The sequence below is a fragment of the Pezoporus wallicus genome, unplaced genomic scaffold, assembly GCF_028554395.1.
Source record: "Pezoporus wallicus isolate ANWC-B61680 ecotype Strahan unplaced genomic scaffold, APGP_CSIRO_Pwel_v1 contig_5709, whole genome shotgun sequence".
In the NCBI taxonomy this organism is placed as follows: Eukaryota; Metazoa; Chordata; class Aves; order Psittaciformes; family Psittacidae; genus Pezoporus; species Pezoporus wallicus.
Genome location: NW_026635251.1, coordinates 455907 through 476574, shown reverse-complemented (window position 1 = coordinate 476574; position 20668 = coordinate 455907). Strand labels below are relative to the sequence as shown.

At 40.3% G+C, this 20668-nt stretch overlaps 1 protein-coding gene across 1 annotated transcript in view; it reads left to right on the top strand.

Annotated features, from left to right (window-relative positions):
* SCFD2 (sec1 family domain containing 2) overlaps nucleotides 1-20668 on the top strand; it is a 190446-nt gene that overhangs the window by 31501 nt on the left and 138277 nt on the right. The window contains exon 3 of the mRNA XM_057413807.1: nucleotides 2261-2388. Within this exon, the coding sequence (XP_057269790.1) occupies nucleotides 2261-2388 (128 nt within the window). The remainder of the gene's footprint in view (nucleotides 1-2260; nucleotides 2389-20668) is intronic.

Below are 20668 nucleotides of genomic sequence, written 5' to 3'. Positions count from 1 at the left end.
GACATTCCCTGTGAATGTGGTGTGAGCAGGATCAATAGGCTGCATTTAAAAGTGATGCCGGGTGGGTAGGATGGAATCATAATAATTGAGTAGATAGCCTGTAAAAATAGCTTATCCAGGGTTCCATTACTTAAGGAGGATTATGTTGAACCATCTAGTTACTTTGGAAATCTCTTTCTTATTTCTTGCATTATTGCACAATATAAATAGGTGTGCTTTTTCTTGTGAGGGATCCCCTTGGAGCTGCTGCGTGTGAACAGCTCACAGCACCAGTGCTCAGATCACTCTTTGTGATGGTGTAGAGGGAGCTGCTGTAGATGCCCTGTCTGCTTAGGGATGCTCTGCCTTCTGCCTCTGTCACTGATTGAGTTGCACTATGTAAAAGAGAAATGGAAAGATTGTGTCAGGTCAGCTGATTGTTTCCTCTCCTAACGCATGGCAATAGGATGAAATTTGCTCTTCCTATTTGTCTGTGGTGAGTTCAGAAGAAGAGTAATTCAACCTTCTTCCCACAGTCCTTCCACCCACACAAGCCTTGACACACAGGATGTGGTTCCTGGGATGACAGCAGTGGAGCTTGTCCATCCTCTTACCTGGTTTGGGAGATAGCACAGATTGCTAAATACAGCCCTCCTGTTGCCGTAGAGCATAAGCACAGCTGCTCTGTAACAGGTATCAAATGTATTGTTGGGCTTTTTTATTTTCTGTGAAACAAAGCTTGTTTTGGCATGTTTATAAGCATGTTGTAAATGACATAAAAATGTATTTAGGAGTTAAGTGTCCCCTGAGGAAAAAATAAAGGGAAGGTTTTTCTTTAAGAAAGGAAAAGTAAAGGAAAAAAAAAATCAGCCAAACCCAAAGCCCAACACAATTAATCCCAATGTGTGGCTTTAGCCCCAGGCGAGAATTTTTCTCCCTTCCCCACTTCTACCCCACTTTTCTCAAACACAGAATGCATTGTCAGCAGTAACAAATGCAGTGTCCTGGAGGAGAGAGAAGACTGGCGGGGAGCTGACTGCAGATGAGCCACACAAATTCCTGATTTAAGCTTAGCAACAGCAACAATAAAAACAGAATCTGTAAATACGGAAACTATAAGGACAGTTATATTCTGCAGTGGATTATTCTTTTCATATAAGGAGAATCCTTGAAGCCCAAAGTGATGGTAGTTCATCAAATCATATCAACAGTCTTCGGCGTTGGAATCACAGCCACAAAATGGTTTGGGTTGGGAGGGATGTTAAAGATCATCTGGTTTCGAGCCCCCTTCACCACCCTGCCATGGGCAGGGGCACCTTCCACTAGACCAGGTTGCTCAAAGTCGCGTTCAACCTGGCCTTGATGCACTGTCCCTCAAAGTATTGCACAACTTCTCTGGGCAACCTGTTCAGTGTCTCACCACCCTCACAGTATCTAATCTGAACCTACCCTCTCCCTTGTCCTATCCCTATCTGCGCTTATAAAAAATTGCTCTCTGGCTTTGTTGTAAGCCCCCTTTAGGTACTGCTCTAAGGTCTCCCCAGAGCCTTCTCTTCTCCAGGCTGAACAGCCCCAACTCTCTCAGCCTGTCTTCATAGAAGAGATGCTGCAGCCTCTGATCATCCTCATGGCTCTCCTCTGGACTCACTCCAACAGCTCCATGTTCCTTTTGTTTTAGTGCCCTCAGAGCTGGATGAAGTCCTCCAGGTGGGGTCTCAAGAGAAAGGAGCAGAGGGGGAAAATCACTTCCCTCAGTGTGCTGGCCACACTCCTTTTGATGCAGCCCAGCATACGGTTGTCTCTTTGGGCAGCAAACACACATTGCTAGGTCATGTTGAGCTTCTCCTTAACCAATACCCCCAAGTCTGTATCCTATGGGGCACTCTCAACTGGATAGTAGTATTGGTCTGGGGATTTAAATTTTCATGGGGAAGTTATAGCCCATCCTTTCCATAGCTTTTGGTAACAGAAGAAGTTTGGACTGTTTCAGATATTCCAGTGTTTGAACAGTAGTGGTTACTTTCAGGCTGATACGCTGCTTTATTATATGTGAATTCTAATGCTTTCTAATTGGTAGCAAAAAATCCTAGATTTTATTCTTTGAAACTGTAGCAAGTATTTCGCTAAGAAAAGCAAGCTTTTATATCACAATTTTTGCTTGTATCCTGCCCACCTCAGAGGAGTTACTAAGTAGGAGCACTCATCTTAAAATATAAATGTTGTCTTAAGCTTACTCCATTATTCAAGCAATGTTTAGTGTAACCCTGTCATTTTCTTATAGTGATCCAGCTGCTAAAGCTCTCTGGGAGTCCTTCATGAATCTCAAACAAAAGGAAGCTGTGATGGAGGCTAGGAGACACCTTGTGGAGGCTGCGAGCAGAGAAAATTTACCTATTAAAATGAGCATGGGTGAGTAGTGTGACATATCCTTCCCTGCAAAGCGGCAGTGTGAAAGATTATGCCAGCAACTTTTCTTGCACTTCACCCTCTTGGGGAAAACTCACCCCATCCTTGGGTCATCCCCATCTTTGTCAACAGATTTCAGGTGAGCATCCTGGCTGTTATAGGGTCTTTCTGGTATGTAAGTGAGAGGCAGTTATTTTATTTTAAATACCACAACCTTAAACAGATTGAAAGCAGTGGTGAAGCAATGGAGTTCTATGAAGGAGGGATTTAAAGGTATGCAAATGGTAACCAGTGGTGCTTATCTTTATTGTAAGCACAAGAGTCCGGGTATTCTTGAAACGTCAGCAGGATTTTTGTCCTGAAAGCAGGCATTGTAAATGGCAGCTGATCTGATGGAAGTTGTGCAGATCTGGCATATGATTACATTATACAGGTAGTGGTTACATTACACAGGTTGTGAGGTTTATGTGAAGTAAGGCTGCCTGGCTCAAGAGAGTTTAAGCCAAAAACCACGTCTGGGCACTCTTTAAACCTGAATTCTTAAGCGTATCAGAGATACAGATTATGCCCTAATGACTTTCAGTAGTTTTTTTGCAGAGCCTCATTCCCACTGTATACCATACATAGTGAAATGTAGGAATTGTTATCTTAGGCTTATAAAAACTAGTATTGCTCTATGCTGTAATAATTTTTTGCATTTTATGCACTCTAAGATTATTTTATGCCGAACTTTTCATTAGGAAAGGTCCTCATGGGATAAAAGTAATACGCTTTTATCTGGAACTCCAGAGTAAACTGCCAAGATATTGTAGAAAAATTAGATGTTCAGCCAACTCATGAACTCTTAACTAGAATGTTTCCTGTATTGTAAGGTCTTTACAAATAGCTAGAGCATGCATTTAGTAGATTATTAATCAGAAATACTAGATTACTGCAACAGTAATGCTGTAAAATGCTTTAAAGAAGTGGAAAAGGAGCAGCTGTGAGAAGGTTATTACAAATTTGTCTGAAGGAGGTATCTTTTAACAGGATAATAAAATCTTGTTTAAGCTTTCACTGGTATTGTGTGTGAGTATTCAGCATAATAACATAAAGAAGCCCCCAGTTTTTCTAGTACATATGCCTTAAAAATGACTTTTTATTTTGATTAATCAAATGATTTTGAAATTTAGCTTTGTTCTGTCTACAACCTTTGCTGCTTTGTGTGAATGATTAGATCAGCCACCCTTCTGTATCCTCTACTGATGGTATCCAGTGAAAGCTGCAATAAACTGATGCTTACTGATGTCAGCCTAAATGTCTGACATACATGCGCCCAATATAGTGCTACGTAGAAACATTTAAGAGCCGATGGTAAAACAGATTTCTGAGTTCTTTTTCTGTTGGAGTGTAGCTGTAATTTGCTGATGTTTATGGAACTTGGTTATTTATTTTGTGAATTGTGTATTTATCTTGCACGTGAATCATATTCAGTTGTTAACTTTGTATTTGAACTTCAAAGGGTGAAACAAAATTCAAAGCAGTCTTATAAATGATAAACTGGGAAAAATTAGAATCAAGGAAAGGAGGGCACTACAGTCACCAAAATAAAAACTTCTTACTGAGCATAAATGCAGAAAACCTGAAGCCCACACCCAGGTATCGCATTGTCCAATGACATGTGTTTCTTAATGACTTTCTAGAACAGATCTGCATCTTTACAGCATTCATTCCTTGTTCATCCTGCTATAGAACATCTTAGCTCTCTGTAGGGAAGCTGGAAATTGTGCTGCTTATCAATTGCTGCTTTTGCTGGGAAGGAAAAATTCTAGTAGCCTGTTCTGGTCCTGATTGCTGTGTTTAGCTGAAAGGCTCCTTCCACTGTAGCTGTGATATGAGGCAACACTGGCTGGAGAGAAGGGAAATGCTTTTGTTCTGCTCTGTGCTTAGGTTTGAGTGTATCGGAAGACCTTGGCTGATTGCACACTGGTTTTCCCAACACCTAGGGTATTTTCTGAGTTTTTTATGGCCGTAATATTAAATGTCAGAGAGTTTTTCTAGCATGAAAGTTGCCTCTTACTCTCTTTACTAAGACCAGCTGTGTCAGATGGTAAGAGTATTTTCCTTACTACTACTTTTTTGCCTTTTTCCTCCTGGAAATAAAGAGTGAATTACATTTGAAAGCAAAGCTTTGAATTCCATTTGGTGTAGCTGAGCCCTCCTGCAGTGGCCACCTGCCTGAAAAACTGCATCATGTGTGACACTGGCAGCATGGGACCCCTGTGCAGCAATAAGAAACTTGATCCCATCCTGTTTCTGTATTTCTGGTGCAAGGAAAATATTTTCTGGGCTGTGAAAGGCTGCTCATTACTCTGAGGTGTGCGTGTGCTTGCCCACATTTTCCCTGCGAGCCATGTGCCTGACACGCAGCTTTACTCTTTCTCTGCCTGGCTGTGTGGCAGAAACTCTGACAGTTATGGGAGGCCCCACAGATCAAGCTTTTGCTTTCTGATGTCTTCTGAATGTGTCCTCATCATCCTGAGAGGGAAGAAGAGTAAGAGAACTGTAGAAGAGGACGCATGTCTTCTCCCCAAACACCCCCAAATGTCTGCAGGCCACTGGGAGCTCCGTGTTCTGCTGAAATCAGCAGGAGAGGAGACAGGAAAGGAGTTCTGAGGAAGGAGGAGAAAGGGAAATGAAGGAAATCAGCAGTTCTGGACACACTTTCTAAGATGAGTAGATTGGAATGCTGCTTTCAGGTGTTTTTGATTTGCATATCCATTTTGTTAGTTGTATCAAGGAAAGTGCTAGGGATATCTGAAAGTCCAGTTGAAAAGTCCAGTTGACTGGAAGGTGGTTGAAGATAAGCTGGCAATGCTTGGCTGGAAGTTTTGGTGAATCAATTCTTGGACCAAGCCCAGTTTCAAATTTAAGATCGTCTCTATCGCATTTGTAAATACAGCAGGATGCCCTCCTTTTTCTGTCACTATCTCCTACTTAGGTTTTCAGGTGGGCCATTAAGTGGTCTTGTGCCATCTTCAAGGAAGATTTGACTTTTTTACTTCTCCTTCTTCCATTTATGTCTTCGGAAAGTGTGTATTTTATCTGTCATTTCTTTTTGTGAGCAAAACAGTGTTGTTGTTACAGACTTCAGTGAGTCACACAGGCTACTAAGCTGTCCAGAGGTGTCCATTGCTAGTATTCTAAAATCCTGTTTCTTTTTTAAATAAGAATTGCAAGTCTTGGGAAACCACATCACAGAAGGACACAAAGCGCGAAATGACAGTCCGTAAAACCGACTAGAACACAAAACTACAGAGCTACTTTGCCCTTTCCTTACAGAACAAAACCTGAGCTGTTTAGCAGTGTAGCATATTTGATTTTCTGAGGTCAGTCCTGCAGAAGGCAGGCAGAGCACTGTGCAGAATTCCAGCCAGCATAAAGGCTTTATGCATGCTACATCCGGTTTGCTTACTGTTTAATCTGTTCCATCCATAAATACATAACTGAGTATATGGGTTTTGAAGATGTAATTTCCTGTGGAGTTTAGTAATGCTGCCAGTATTGACTTTTGGGTAGTATTTGTTTGGTATTTCTTACTGTGAATGTGCTGATATTGAGCCCCTTCTTTACAGGATGATATAAACGCACTGAAACCATGTCAGTAACATAGTAGTTACTGCTAAGTTTTCCCTTAACCCTTTCAGCTAGATACATTTCCCAAAACAGTGTGTTTTTGCATGTAAACAGGTGGAGCTGTCTTTTGCTAGATGTCCATTTAAATAAAGAGGAATTAAAATACTCCATATCTATATACCCACACACTTTATAAAATCAACAAACAAACAGCAAACAACACTTTTAAAAACTACGTTAGCACCATTTTGTCTCTGAGGCAGTTTTCTTTCTGTTTTGTATATCCAAGTGAATGGTGATAAATATGTGGGGAAGATAAATATTTGCCAAGTTCTGGTCAGCTATGCCTTTGTGTAAGTGTAAATGTATAGGTGTAAATTATTTTGGCATAATAAAAATCCTGGCATTTAAATAAATGTATTTTATTTAAAGAATTATGTCTCCTTCTGAAAAGCTCTTTGGAAGGCAGTTTAGGAGATCAGTGGAATAGCTTTTTGGTGAGATTTATAGCATTGTGCTAAATTAAAGTGAGATTCTACTGCTCAGCTCTTAAAGTGAATGACTGTAAGGAGTTCCGCTCTGAGGCAGCAGCCTGACTTACGCTGGAAAGGTTGCTGGTTTTTCCATTCCTCTACTTCCTGTTCCGTTCTTCATAGGTCTGATGCATATCTTAATCATCTTCTCAACATGGCAGCCCATGAATCTCCTGTGGAAAGCTTTGCTATTAGCATAGTATTTGGCAGTGGTAAAAACTTTGCTACAAATGTTCTTTTGTGGCTTTAGAATCACACTTGCTCGTCTGTTTGAAAAGAGTACGGTAAACCTTGATAGAGTCTGAATTCTTTTATTGTGTCATTTTACTGGCATGGAGACTGATGAAAGTCAAAACACTGGTATAATAACAGAAACAAAGTGCAATCTGCTGTTACATGAGCCCTTATTAAAAGAATTAAAGCCCTCTGGTTTCTTTATATTTGAGATGTACAAATACAGTTTTAAAAGTCAAGCTTACCATAAAATTAGCAGAACTTCAAGCTTTGTGAAGTAAAGAGGAGTACTGTAACTTTTTTAGATAGGCTGGTTTGCAAGGGTTGAATCGAACTCTAAAATTTTTTCAGGTAGAAAAGGGAAGATCCAGAAATTTTAGCTTGGAGATATTAATACCATTTTGAGTTAGAAGAATACCTTTGCAGCCCAGAAACCAAATGTATCCTGAGCTGCATCAAAAGGAGCATGACCAGCAGGTCGAAGGAGGTGGTCCTGCCCCTCTGCTCTCGTGAGACCTCACTTGGAGTACTGTGTGCACTTCTGGTGTCCTCAACATAAAAAGGACATGGAACTGTTGGAACAAGTCCAGAGGAGGGCCACGAGGATGATCAGGGGACTGGAGCACCTCCTGTATGAAGACAGGCTGAGGAAGTTGGGGCTGTTCAGCCTGGAGAAGAGAAGGCTGCGTGGAGACCTCATAGCAGCCTTCCAGTATCTGAAGGGGACGTATAGGGATGCTGGAGAGGGACTCTTCATTAGGGACTGTAGTGACAGGACAAGGGGTAACGGGTTAAAACTTAAACAGGAAATTTAGATTGGATATAAAGAGGAAGTTCTTTACTGTGAGGGTGGTGAGGCACTGGAATGGGTTGCCCAAAGAAGTGGTAAATGCTCCATCCCTGGCAGTGTTCAAGGCCAGGTTGGACAGGGCCTTGGGCAACATGGTCTAGTGTGAGGTGTCCCAAGCTGGGCTTGGGACTATGGCCCCGTTATGCAGAGAGCAGATCATATTGTAGATTGGTTCTTGTGTTGTTTAATGTACATTTCTCTGTTGCCTGTTTACGTGGTCTGCAAACCCTTTGAGAAAGCAAGCTGCAGAATGAGTGAGGCAGTAGCCAAAACCTCCCTCCAGGCATCCTCATGAAGCAGGAAGCTGCCTGTACCAACTCAACTGGGACAGGCCTGGCTTAGCCTGAGGAGGCCCTAATTCCTGACGGTGGGTCTCACAGCACTGTTGGTGTTCTCGAGACATTTTCCAAGGAGATGGGACACTGCCTGTCTCAGACTTGAGCTCTTTCCCCTGTGCAACCTGGATCCTGAGCAGGCAGTTCCTGAGTTGTTAGTCTGTTCTTTGTCTCATCAAAAGTAACAGAAGCCCTGCAGTGTGGGACCATCTAGCCAAGTGGATTTGTTTTTTTCCAGCCTGTTACAATGCTGAGTTCCTGATTTCTCCCTGTAGTGCAACTAAAAATGTAGTCTTGACTTGAAGTAAATGTTCCCAATCTCAGTGATGGTTAATACAGCAGATGTTTTGTTGCATCACTCAACCCCAGAGGCAGGAAGGCTTTTTGCTTCTCCGAGTGCTAAATATTTTTGAGGAGTTTGAAGAGTTTCTGAATGTTTGGATACATTCCTGTTTGGGGGGCTTCTGTGTAGGCCTTTGCATTCCAAGGGGAACGTTCTTTGAGTATAGTGGGGTTAGGCTTTCCTGACAACTCTTGATGAAGATGGTCTTTCTGAACAGTCATTACCATATTGGGAACTGTAGAAAGAAATTGGTATTAGGGCGGTTTCACCTTGCAGTGTTACACCAGGGTGAAGCTCAGGGTTTTGACACTGTTAGATATGGTCAGAGTATTCAGCTAACTAAATAGATCTTTATCTGCTTATAGTCATCAGGTTTTGCCAGTTTAGGACAGAGATGTTGCTCCAAGCTTCAGACGTGCAAAGAGCATGTAGCCTACTGTTTGTCTTAAGCAGCTAAACTTTTCAAGTCATCTCTGTAGCTCATTAGATGTAACAGAAAAGATGAAGGATACTGCTACTCCTGCCAACAAAGCTCCTTGTTTTTCAGGAGATGTGACAAAATAGCTGAGATGGAGAGATGTTCAGGAGCAGACGTTTGTTTTTCATTAGTAAGTGACACTGCATTTGTGTGTAATATTGCTTAGAAGCATCACCATCTGTGCACTAATCATTATTCTTCTCTCCAGTTGGATGCTGAATTCAGGAAAGTGCCAGTTAATTTTTTCAATGCTAATACACAGAAGAACATCCCTGAGAGCACAAAACAATTGCTCAAAAGAGAAGAAAAACATACCTTAGGATAACTAAAACTTTCTGAAGTGTGGTGTGTCCGGCTTATATTTTACAATTTATCCTCCATCCCTTCTTTTTCAGTGTAGCATGTGTAATTGAAAGAAATATGTACGGTGGAAAGAAACCTGAATGGACATGAATGGAGTGCTTACTGGGCTTGGAAATGGTTGTTAGTGTGGACGTAACTGTGGAAGAGGCTTGTTGGTAACAAAGAGGATAAGGTAGTGGCAGAAGGCTCATTTTGAGAGCACAGCTATGCATCCTTTCTTATCAAGTGTATCACAGGGAAAGAATTCTGTAATACAAAATTGACTGAGAAGGCCTGGCAGGAAATTTTCCCTTTTTGAGGACTGTCTGCTGCTTAGCGCAGAACAAGTGGTATCAACAAATACTGATTAATTGGAGAATAATTTGGGGTTAGAAGGGATCTCTGGAGGTATTCATCTAGTCCAACCCCTGTTCAAACCAAGGACAGCTGAAGAGTTAGATATGTTGGACCTAGTTCAGCTGAATTTTGAATATGTCCAAGGATGCAATTCCACAGGCTGTCTGGGTCCCCTGCACCAGTCTAAACTGCTTCTGTGGAGGAAAATGTTTTCCTTTATGTACAGCTTGATTTTTTTTTTTTTTTCACTTGCTGCAGTGTGTGACCATTGCTTCTTGTCCTTTCACTGTGCATCTCTAAAGTCTGATTCAGTCTTCTCTGTAATCGCTCCTTATGTCCTTAAAGACAGCAAGTAGCTCACTTTCCTCCTTTTACCCATCTCCTGCAGCCATTACTTTTGCATCACCTTTTCTAGATCTCTAAACTATTATACTGACCCTTCTCTAGATTCGTTCTAGTGTATCTTGTACTGTGGAGCCCAAAACTTCATTTTCCAGATGCCGTCTCACAATTACTAGCGGGTTCTAACTGCTTCCCTCTGCCTTCTGGCTGCATTTGTGCAGATGTCACCTTGGTTTGCTCCCATTGCTGGAAGGGCATATGGCTGATTCATGTTCAACTTGGCAGACACGTTTAGTCTGGAATTTTAGAGGGATTTAGGTCACAGATCCGCTATTAAGACTATTTCAAATGAAAGAAACATGGAAAAAGTTGAATTAAATGCTAAAAACAGAGGACTTTGCTGCAAAACAGCAAGTTGAAAGTGGCAAAAGGTTCGCTAGTGCCTACAGGCACTCATGAAATGTGTTCATAGTGAGTGCTATTGTTTCTGAAGTTGAAAAGAGTTGAAACTGGAAACTGCTGTGTCCCTAATGTTGAAATATCATGCTAGCAAATAATAAATTTTAATTCTTCTTGTTGGACTTTAGCTCAAACACTGGAAATGTATAAAAATGAGAGGACAATTTATGAGCAATTACTTAAGTTTACTGCTCTTAACTTCATTTGTGTTATCTGGGCAAGAGCTTGAGGACTGAAGAAGAGATACTGTGCAGGATCCAGACCCAGAATGTGATCATCTAATACAATGAGTTTAAAAGTGAAGGGACTCTTAACTTGTGGAGCAATGCAGGGTATTTCATGAGGAAGAATAAAAGTCTGAAGTGCTAAAGGCAGCACTAAGTAGTGTGTTCTTACCCAGCTCTATCAGTCTTGTAGCTGCTCAGCTGATTGAGTCAATTTTTATTTTTTAAACATCTTACCAGTTTCTTTCCTTTGTCTCTTACCTTTCCTTTCTTCCTTCCCTTAAATTGCCTTTCAGTAGATAGTGTTCTTTTATGACTTGGGGAAAACACTACTTTGCATCTACCTGTTACTTGTGCGCTGGTGTGTCTTTAATGGCAGAGTATCAAATTGACCTTTTGAGTGCTTTTTTTCTGAAATCCATCTTACTGAGAAGAGAGAAAAAAAAAAGCGATAAACATCAGTGTCATTTACATATCCTGTCTGAAAAAAGTACCTTGAAATACCAAATCTTCATCTTAATTGTAGAGATGAAAAGAATGGTAATGGTGTGGAACATGCAGCCCTGCTGGGTTCTCCCACTGCAACAACAGCTACAGCTATTGGAAATGAGTTTGAAAGTGGTCTTGCTTGAAGGAGACATGCCTGATTTAGAGAAGGGGACTGAAATGGGTAATGTGAAGTGCACTCGTAGCAAAATTAAATCTATTTTATTAGCTGTTTTAATTTAGATGGCTTAATCCAAAACTGAAATTACTCAGAAGTTTTGGGGGGTATCTTGTACTTCCTCTATTGCAAGAAATTTGTCTGGAGGCAAAATTTCTCCCTCAGTATGTTAGGAAGGTATTGCCTGCAGGTGCCTGTAAATAGCGTTTTGCTGTTCTTATTTAGGAAATCAAGTGTTGTTCAGATTTGTTAGGGGTGGTGTGGGCTGATTTGTGGGGTTTGGGGTTGGTGTCTGGTTGGTTTTGTTTTTTTTTGTTGTTGGGTTTTTTTGTTATTTGTATGATGACCACTGCATTATACATGATGGGCATTTACCTTAAAAAAAAGAAGTGTAATACTGGGACTATTTACACTTAGCGTAAGTTTAAAGAAAGACTTCAGTTGGTTCTGAAGCACCAAGTACTATGTTTTACCCTAAACTCTGGCTGAATTTTTTAGTTTTGGTGTGGTGGTTTTCTGTTGGTTTGGTTTTGTTTTTTTTTTTGGGGGTGTTTTGTTTTTTTCTTTATTATTATTCTGTGACTTAATATTCTTGCAGAAATAGTATTTCGTAGGTTAATTTAGTTTACAGAGTTTCAGTACAGGTACTTTCGTGTCATCTGTCTCTTGTTCAGTGATTAACGTGCTGCATGCTAAATAGTCTCTTGTGTTGTAAGATGAATAATGGGTAAAACCATAATGAAACTGTAAAGAATGTCATATTTGTGTCTCATACCTCACTTACTTTGTACTTTACTGCTGTAAAACGGTTAGAAAGTGAAACACAGAACCCTGTACAGTGATGTGAAACAGAGAAATATGCCGGTAGTATGTTATCTTTGATTAAACTGTAGTTGACACATAGATGCAGGACTATTTGGCTAACCTTGCTGTCACTTTTAAGAAGGGAATGAGGTGACAATAGTCTTTCTATGTGTCCAGACTTTTGGGACAAAGTCTTTCTTTCTTTCTTTTTTCTTTTTTGGTTAATGTCAGTTTTTTTCCTAGATAGTCAACCCAAACGCTTAAATATGAACTTGTGGCCAGGTCTCTTTCCATGTCTGGTTGTGATTAGTTGAAGATAATTCTCAAAATTTTAAAAGAAAACAGAAGTGTATTGCTCTTGCAGAAGTTTTGCAAATAAATAATTTCATTATTTATATTCTTTGCTAATGTAATACTACAAAGCTTATATTAACTTCAGTATGAAGTCTTTTTGTCTTTATAAAAGTATTAAGGCTTTTTAAATATAGATTGTGAAAAGCCTATATTAATGTGGTCTTTCTCTAGACAATTTACATGATGTTCACAATAGTGGGGCTTAAACATTAATGCACAAATAAATATTTGTGAAGCTTTCAAATGGGCTTAATGTAAATGTACATTATTAATTTTTTATACTGCTATCTTTAAGAGGAAATGACTATGGGTTAAAAGCTTAAAAAATTAAATAGTATTTACTTGCATATATATTGGTAACTAGTATTGTTTTGAGAGGTGGTGTAAGTAACAGTACTTCTTCATTGGCTGGAGTCTGCAGTGACTCAGTGTTTCTAATGCTTCTAAACAAACAACTTTTACAAACAAACCAAATTGCCCAGGAAAGGTCAGAAGGCTTCTTCCTGGTTTTGAACACCCTTTAGTCAGTAGTAGGTGCAGGTGACTAACACTGCTATATAGAAATAAGCTGGGGGTTTATATAAATATATAAAAAAGTGAAGTATCAGAGATACTGTTTGTTAGTTTTTGACTGCTGGTGCAACTTCCTGAAAAGAAGTAATTGTGTTGCCATCTTCTGTTCTCTGCTAAAATTTTTTGGTAGGCTTACTCTTTTTTTTTTTTTTTTTTTTCTGATGCTGAGTGCTATTGCATCTTCTCAGTCTTGAAAAGAAATACTTTGAAGTTTTGAATTTGAAGGGGGTGAGGGGAGAGAGGTTGGTTGGTTTTTGTTTGTTTCCCCTTCAAAAAAAAGCCTGAACTGTACTTGTAGACTGTTCATTTGTGATGACCCAGATATGGTTAAAAACACAGGAGCCTTAAGCCTCTTTGAACCTGGGTGAAAAATTAAACACTTACTCTTTAAGTGCAAGAAAAGGAAATTTACTGCAATTGCTGTTATATATATCTCTGTGGAAGCAGTCTGGTTGGAAATAAGGTACAACTGGCTGTACATGTGCACTGTGATACCTTTGTTTCATAGGATGTACCAGCCATAATGACAGTATTTTACATCAGCACGAGAATTAGTGCGTATGGGCTGGGAGATGCTAAATCTGGTGTCTACTTGGCACACAGTGGAAATGCATGGCACCTGCACTTTGCTGGGGCACTGGACAGTTGTAGGTGTTATCTCTAAGTATTATACTTTGTGTCTTAGGAGATGACAGAAAGGGTTTCAGAATTTCTTTAAGTTAAGAAAGGAGCCGTCTAGTCAAAAAAAGGGGGGATCACACTTGAAGAAAGTAGCAGAATGTGATGAATCATGGAATGGTTTGGGTTGGAAGATCATTTAGTTTCAACTCCTCTGCCATGGGCAAGGACACCTTCCACTAGATCAAGCTGCTCAAAGCCCTGCCTGGCCTGATCTTGTACACTTCCAGGGATGAGGCATCCACAACTTCCCTGGGCAACCTGTGCCACTGTCACTCTCACAGTAAAGTTCCTCATTACATCCAGTATAAATCTCCCCTCTTTAAGCTTAAGTCCATTCTACCTTGTTCTATCACTTCGTGCCCTTGTAAGAAGTCTTTCTCTAGCTTTCTTCTAGGCCCCCTTTAGATACTGGAAGCCGCTGTAAGGTCTCCCCATAGCCTTTTCTCCAGATTGAACAAGCCCAGCTCTCTCAGCCTGTTTTCATAGAAGAGGTGGTCCAGCCTACAGAGCATCTTCATGGCCCTTCTCTGGACTCAGTCCAACAGTTCCATGTCCCTCTTGTGTTGAGGGCCCCAGAGCTGGACACAGTACGCCAGATGGGGCCTCACGAGGGTGGAGTAGAAGTAAAGGAGCAAAATGTCACATGCCAGAGGATTTAAACCAAAGATACAGTACATGCTGCTGTGCTTACAAAGTGTCTTAAGTATAAGGCTTGAGGTGGAATATGGGAATACAGTAAAACTGGGTGGCTTGCCTACTGCTTTTTTCCAAGCATAATTGTGAAAGCCTGGTCATTCAGTCTCGCAAAGGATGACTCTTTACACAAGAGACGTGGTGAATTACATATGTACATACTCGTACATCATCATGTTTTCCATCCCTATTTATTTGCTTACCACCCAAAATGATTGTTAGCGTGTTCTCAGCTGCAGAAGCCTTTCAGAAATCATCAGAGAAATAATCAGTCCTGTGAATAATGTACCAAAGAAGAACAATGACCTCCCTCTTTCTGGGATGGTGTGCCAAGAACATGATGAAGTACTCAGTGTCTGGAAACATATGTCTTAGTGTTAAATGAGGACATGCACAAGCCACCTGAAATCCTTTGGGCATGTTATTTTATGACAAACAAGTCGATTCATTTCTGTGAGAAGTTTAAAGCATGCAGGAGATGATTCAACCAAATTTGCCAATTTCAGGTCCCTTTATAGTCACAATGAATTACTGTGTTCAGTGATTGCTAGGCTATTTTAGGGCTGGAGATCCTCTGGCTGGGATTTGGCCTAGTACTTAGTGCTTGTTAACTTAATGGTAAAGGTGAAAAGTAAGGTAGTAAAATATGACCGTTATGCATATTTAGTCAAGATTAAGAAGGAGATTTGAGGGTTAAATTTGAGTATTAAATTGGGAGTTTAATATAGGTGGTGAATCCTGTGAAGCTGAATTCTGGAAGTTAAAATTTCACCTATTACTTGATCAGATCTGAAATCTGCTTTAATATTTGTGAGGGCAACAAGAGTATTGTAGACCTTGGCTAGAGATGGTTGTTACTTTTTTGTTGATACTGATTTAACAATGAAAAGGGGAAACTGAATGGTAGAGTACACAAAGAAGGAAGTAATGGGTTGGAGTGGCTGGGCATTTAAAAACAAAGCTCTGAAGGACAAAAAAGGTATCGATCCACACTGGGACATCTAAGCTACCAGTTACATTTGTCAAAGCCTTCTGAAAATACTGGCAAACTTGAAACTGTAGGTAATTTAGGAATTGTAAATCATAACTGATGTCATATTCAGGCATCTGCATTTAGGTGCTTAGAACTGAAAATCTGGAGGATTCTATTAGTGGTTTAGTTACACTTGCCCCACCTAATTGATGATTTGTTTTAAGGCATGCGAAAGTATAGAGAAAGAATAGTAACAGAACTGATATTTAAGCATGGTTTCCATTTTCTAATAAACCCCAGACTAATTAGGAGAGAAGGCTAAAATTGCGCTTACGTAAATATAGCTGATCTATCTAGGAACACTGTTAAAACAAGGATTTAGTGATACCATACACATCTAGTGGTGGATAATAAACTGCTTGTAGATAACTGACTGCTATAGCTGATGAGCCTAAAGCCAAGTTGGCTTAAAAGTACAGACTCCCATGGCAAGTGTTAGTTGAGTAGTAAGGAGTCCAGCTTTATTTGTTCTGGGTATATACCTCTATTTCAGAATTTGCTAAATGTCAGCATAGTTGTCACCATTCTCAATGGCTTCTATGTCCTTGAAAGCCACTGCTGTACACACCTTTAGAGATATGACACGTGGCAGGCTCTGTCTCCTCAGGTAGATCTCTGAAGGTCTATCACTCTGGAGTGACTTGAGATGCACTGGAAAGCCCATGACAGGCCGGGAAGAGTGGCTGACCTCCAGTGCATGTGGTCTGCAGCTATTGCTAAAGTGGCAGGAGGAATGGGGGTCAGTAAGGGCCAGCAAGGAGGGAAGGCTAGTCACAACTCTCCCTTGGTGGCATAGTGCTGCTGGGGACAGGCAGCATGAGGCCATCACTGCTGTGCAGTTTTGAGTGTACTTCAGGGGCTGCTCAGACCCCCGAGATGGACTTATGCCGGAAGCGCTGTGGTGAAGACTTGTCATTTATGCTCATACCTGTGACTGTGGGATTACCTTGACACTAGTGCTTCTGCAGTAGAAAACAGAGAGAAGCTTGGAAGTGGCCATCAACCCCAGAGCAGATGGGTTTGCGTTTGCTGTGGGAGAGGAGCGCTTAGAAATAAGGCTGAGACATATCCTTTCAGTCTCCTGTAATGTTTAGTGCTCTTCAGGTCCAGAGCCTTATTCTGGGGAAACCAGCCAAACAACATCTCATACTGGCCTACTTTTCATCTCTCCAAAGAACTAGGGAGTAGTTGATGTTCTTTTCTTTATTAACAATTGAGGGACCGATGACTTTTGAAGTTAACTAAAGAAATGTTGAAACTTATTTTTGTGGCAGTTACTGTTAAACTTCCTAAGAAGTACAAAAGCACTTTGAGTTAATAGTAACATCTGGAAATTACACTAGCAAGGGGACACAAGGGGTGTTGTCCATCCTACTAAATTGCCTTCACTTAGTTTGTAAAATATGTGACTCCCTTAGCCGTACTGTTGCCCAATTGGCTTCATGGAGTATGAGAGCTTTCTACATTCCTCGCAAGTATCCGGCATTGGACATGATGTGAGGCAAGCTACTGGGAGAAATAAGTCTATTTTCCTGAGACTGTGGATGAGGAAAACAATATATTTGGGATTTTTCAGCCCTCTACTGCCTTGAAAGATCTCGCCTGTGAACATAAACGTGCCAAGCTCATTTCTTATTTGAGGTTCTGTCAAGTGAAAAATGGACCTCAGCAAAATCACTTTACCCAGTGAAGCTCAAACTTGTTCTTCCATAAAATTGAACAAAGCTTAAAGCTATGTGTATTTGGCGGTTCCTCTAGTCTTGGAAGAGCACCCCCTTAATTATTCAATTGGTCACAAAATGTACTTTCCTCTTTACTTGTTTTCTTGTCCCTATGGAGATAATTAACGAGGTGTTAGATGAAAAAATAAGGACTGTGTGTTTGGAACAGCGCATTGATAATTCTGACCTTTGCCCTTTAGACACCTCATTTATGCATAAATCTTTATGTAAAAAAACCCAAAACGCACAAAACAAAAGCAAAAACAAAACAGTACTTTGGGATTCTGAATTTTAAGAATTTGCTTCTACCAGTAAATCTGTCTTGAAAAATAATTATTTTCTTGAAGCGATGCCTGCGTTACGCTACACAGACTGCAGCATTAATTTAAAATGGAAAAAAGTCGTATTGTGGATGAATGTCTTGATGTCTACAAATGTGGTTTGTCCAGTTAACTTGTTGTTTAACCGTTGAGGTGAAAGTGTTTCTGTTCCACTCAGGCTACTCTCACTACTCAAAACCAGATTTTTGACAGACCTCCAATAGTTGCTGATAATTTCAGCCCCATTATGTCTAGCTTGAGTGATCTGCTTTACTAGTAGTAGAATTATTTCTTCCCTTCAGTCTCTCTGTACACATCATCATTTGTGCATGTAGTATTAACTGTCATTTAATAAAAAATAATTTATTCCAATTTATTTATTTATGTATTTATTTTTAATACAAATTGTGGCTTCTGTAATTTAAAAGTTGGTGAAAGTGATCTGTAGTTCTTCTGGGGTCTGCCCTGAGCTGTTGAAAGTTGGAGGTGGAATTCACCATCTCTGTGTCCCAAAAGATTTGAAAATCAGTTATTGTAGGACTGAAGGGGACATGGAATTGGCTCTTACCAAGTCCATGTTTCCGTTACTTCTGTAATGTCCACTTTCATTCCTTATACTACTTTTTGTTGCCCAAGATTCTTGCATTAGTGGACAAATATTTTGATTGTTACTAACCATTCAGTTTCTTAGCTGAATTAATTCCTGCAGTGTCTGCATCATCAGTCTATCAGCATTACTGTTGTCCTTCCCTGTTCCCCATCCTCCTGTGTTCTATTAACTTTTGAGTTTCGCTGTGAGAATTCCTAGTCACTAGCTACTCATTTTATCCTCGCTGCTGTACTTGTGAAGACATGTGAAGCTTTGAAATGGTTTTGTTTGTTTTTTTTAATATTGCTTTCAGTAAATGTTGTTTTTATCAAGTCCTCTGTCATGACAATGTTATTGACAGTGTTTGGGATATCTGTAACCAATTTCACACATGCTACACTTGGTAACCGTTAATGGCAAAGCTTACTTCCCAGACAATATGGAATTCTTGGTGTTTGTGCAAGAAAGGTTATCAGTACTTTTATATCACTTCAGGGTGGTTGACGTGATACTTCTCCTTCTTCCCACATCCAGGAATTAAAAAATGATCAAGTCCTTTGTCAGCATAAGGTTGTCCTCACAAATCAGATTTTGGTGTCCACACAGACATGTGGCCATGCTTTAGAAGAGCAGTTGAAACATGATGATGTGGTTGTCATCTGTCTCCTCTTGGTTTCGTAAGACCTGTCTGCCACATTGCAACACAAAAGGACTTAAAATGGCAAAGGGACTTTAAAAAAATAAAAGGCTGGTGGGGTTAGGATTAGATCAAATTTAGACTGTTGTGCTGAAGTCTCCCTCTGTGAGCAAGCAGCAGGGAAGGTGATGAGGATTTAGGCCTCAGGAAGAGTCATTTAATTGCTGATTACTACCAGTCACTTTCTCAAATTCCTTTCCTTATCTACTGGAACAGTTTTATTTATCAGCCAGTTATCCAGGGAGATTTCTGTGTAGAAATTGGCTGGAACTCTTGAACTCTGGATCCAAGTGGTTCCATTGATATTGTAAGTATCATAGATGAGATGCTGGACTCTTTAATGCCAATGTAAGTTTTGTTAATGCCTTGCTAATCTCAGGATTTCACTTCTGTTTACATACGTATTGGACTTTCTTTTGGTGGCACTCTGAGGGTGGGAAAGAATTTGATTGTCTGAAATGGTGCCGAATGGATCTTACACTGATCCAGTGCTGCATCTGGATTCACTTTCACAAGGGACAATATGGAGCAAAGCTCTTGAAATATTTTTTTTTTAATTGAAATCAGAAGTCTTGAAAGCCCTCCTGTTTTATTGTTTCATGTGAGGGAAGGGCTGGCAACTTCATGTTTTCCCAGTTGAAGCAAGTTACCAGATTTTGAATATGCCACAATATATCAGGACTGCTATAGGTAATAACGCAGTCATTATTAAAGGTATGCTGCAAGGCATCATGGACTGACATTTTCAAATCACCATGTAAATCTGCCTGACACAGCTTTAAAAGAAATAAAACAAGACTGAAAGCACCAGTGTTTAGTCTAAAAACACACATGGCTGTGGTTGCTGTTTTAGCCGGTGCGGGCTAACCGTAGAAGCCTTTTGTCAGCTCTCCGGCCTACTGAGTGCTGTCAGCTTGATTTGTGTGTTCATTTGCTGATTTTTTTGGTTTGATGCTTTCTGTTAAAATTCACATAAAGAGCCTGTGTGGTTTTGCTTTATTTAGAAGCTTTCCCTAAACTAAATGCTCTTCCAAAGACCAACCTTGGTATCACTGAAATGAAGAGAAAGTGCTTTCAACATTTATTCACTGCTGGCATCATTCATTTGCCATTTATATGATACTGAAAGGATGGAGGCAGAAGGAAAGCCCTGTAAAGTGATGATATAACCAAACACAGAGAAGAAACACCTGGCAGTCTTACAAGATCTTTCTGTTGTGGAAAAATCCTGAGTAAAATGAGCAGTGGTGTAAGCCATGAACCGCCTAGCATCAGCTCAGCCTACTGCCTTCCTGGAACCAAAGCTTGTCCTGGTTAAGTTAAAGGATCCTCCTCACTCCTTTTCACATGTCCTTGCTCTTTAGGTCTCGTTTGCTTGAGGAAGTTGACTTGTAACTGGCAGAGACTGCCAGGAACCAGCCCTAGACTGGATTTCAGTCCAGACTTGCAATGAGGATGGTGTTTTGACACGATTTTTCCTTGCATGTTGATGGCATGTGTGATTGCCTGTGAGGATTTTCTTGGGGCAGATGAGGTACTATGGACCTTCCTCCCTGGAACAGATCACTTCTAAAATACAAATTGATCAAGCAGTTTAACTGGCACCTTAATGTTGTTGTTAACTGCTAGTTCTGTAGTGTCTGTGTGGCCTGAATGACTCCTTTCATGCTCTTCTATTAGGGCAAGATCTATGGGCATATGGGTACCAGGGTGTTTAGTTTCAAATAACGAGTGAAATCATGCTACACTTACTGCATCTTAGAAACTGAAGAGTCACGCCTTGGAACTGTCCCTTCCAAGAACAGCTCCAGAAAACAGTTCCTTGAATCATAAAAATATCTCTATTTTTTGGGTCAAAACTGATCAAAAATGCACCATTATGAAGCACTGGAGGGAGTGGGTTTGGTGCAAGGTAAAAGGCCTGCAAATTCCTACCAGGCTTTTGATAAAAATAGAAAGCTTGCTTAGAAGTAGTCGTCAAGTATTATTTTCCTATCTTAAATGATTAGGCTGTAGTGGAGAAAGCCTCTAAAGTTCTCTGT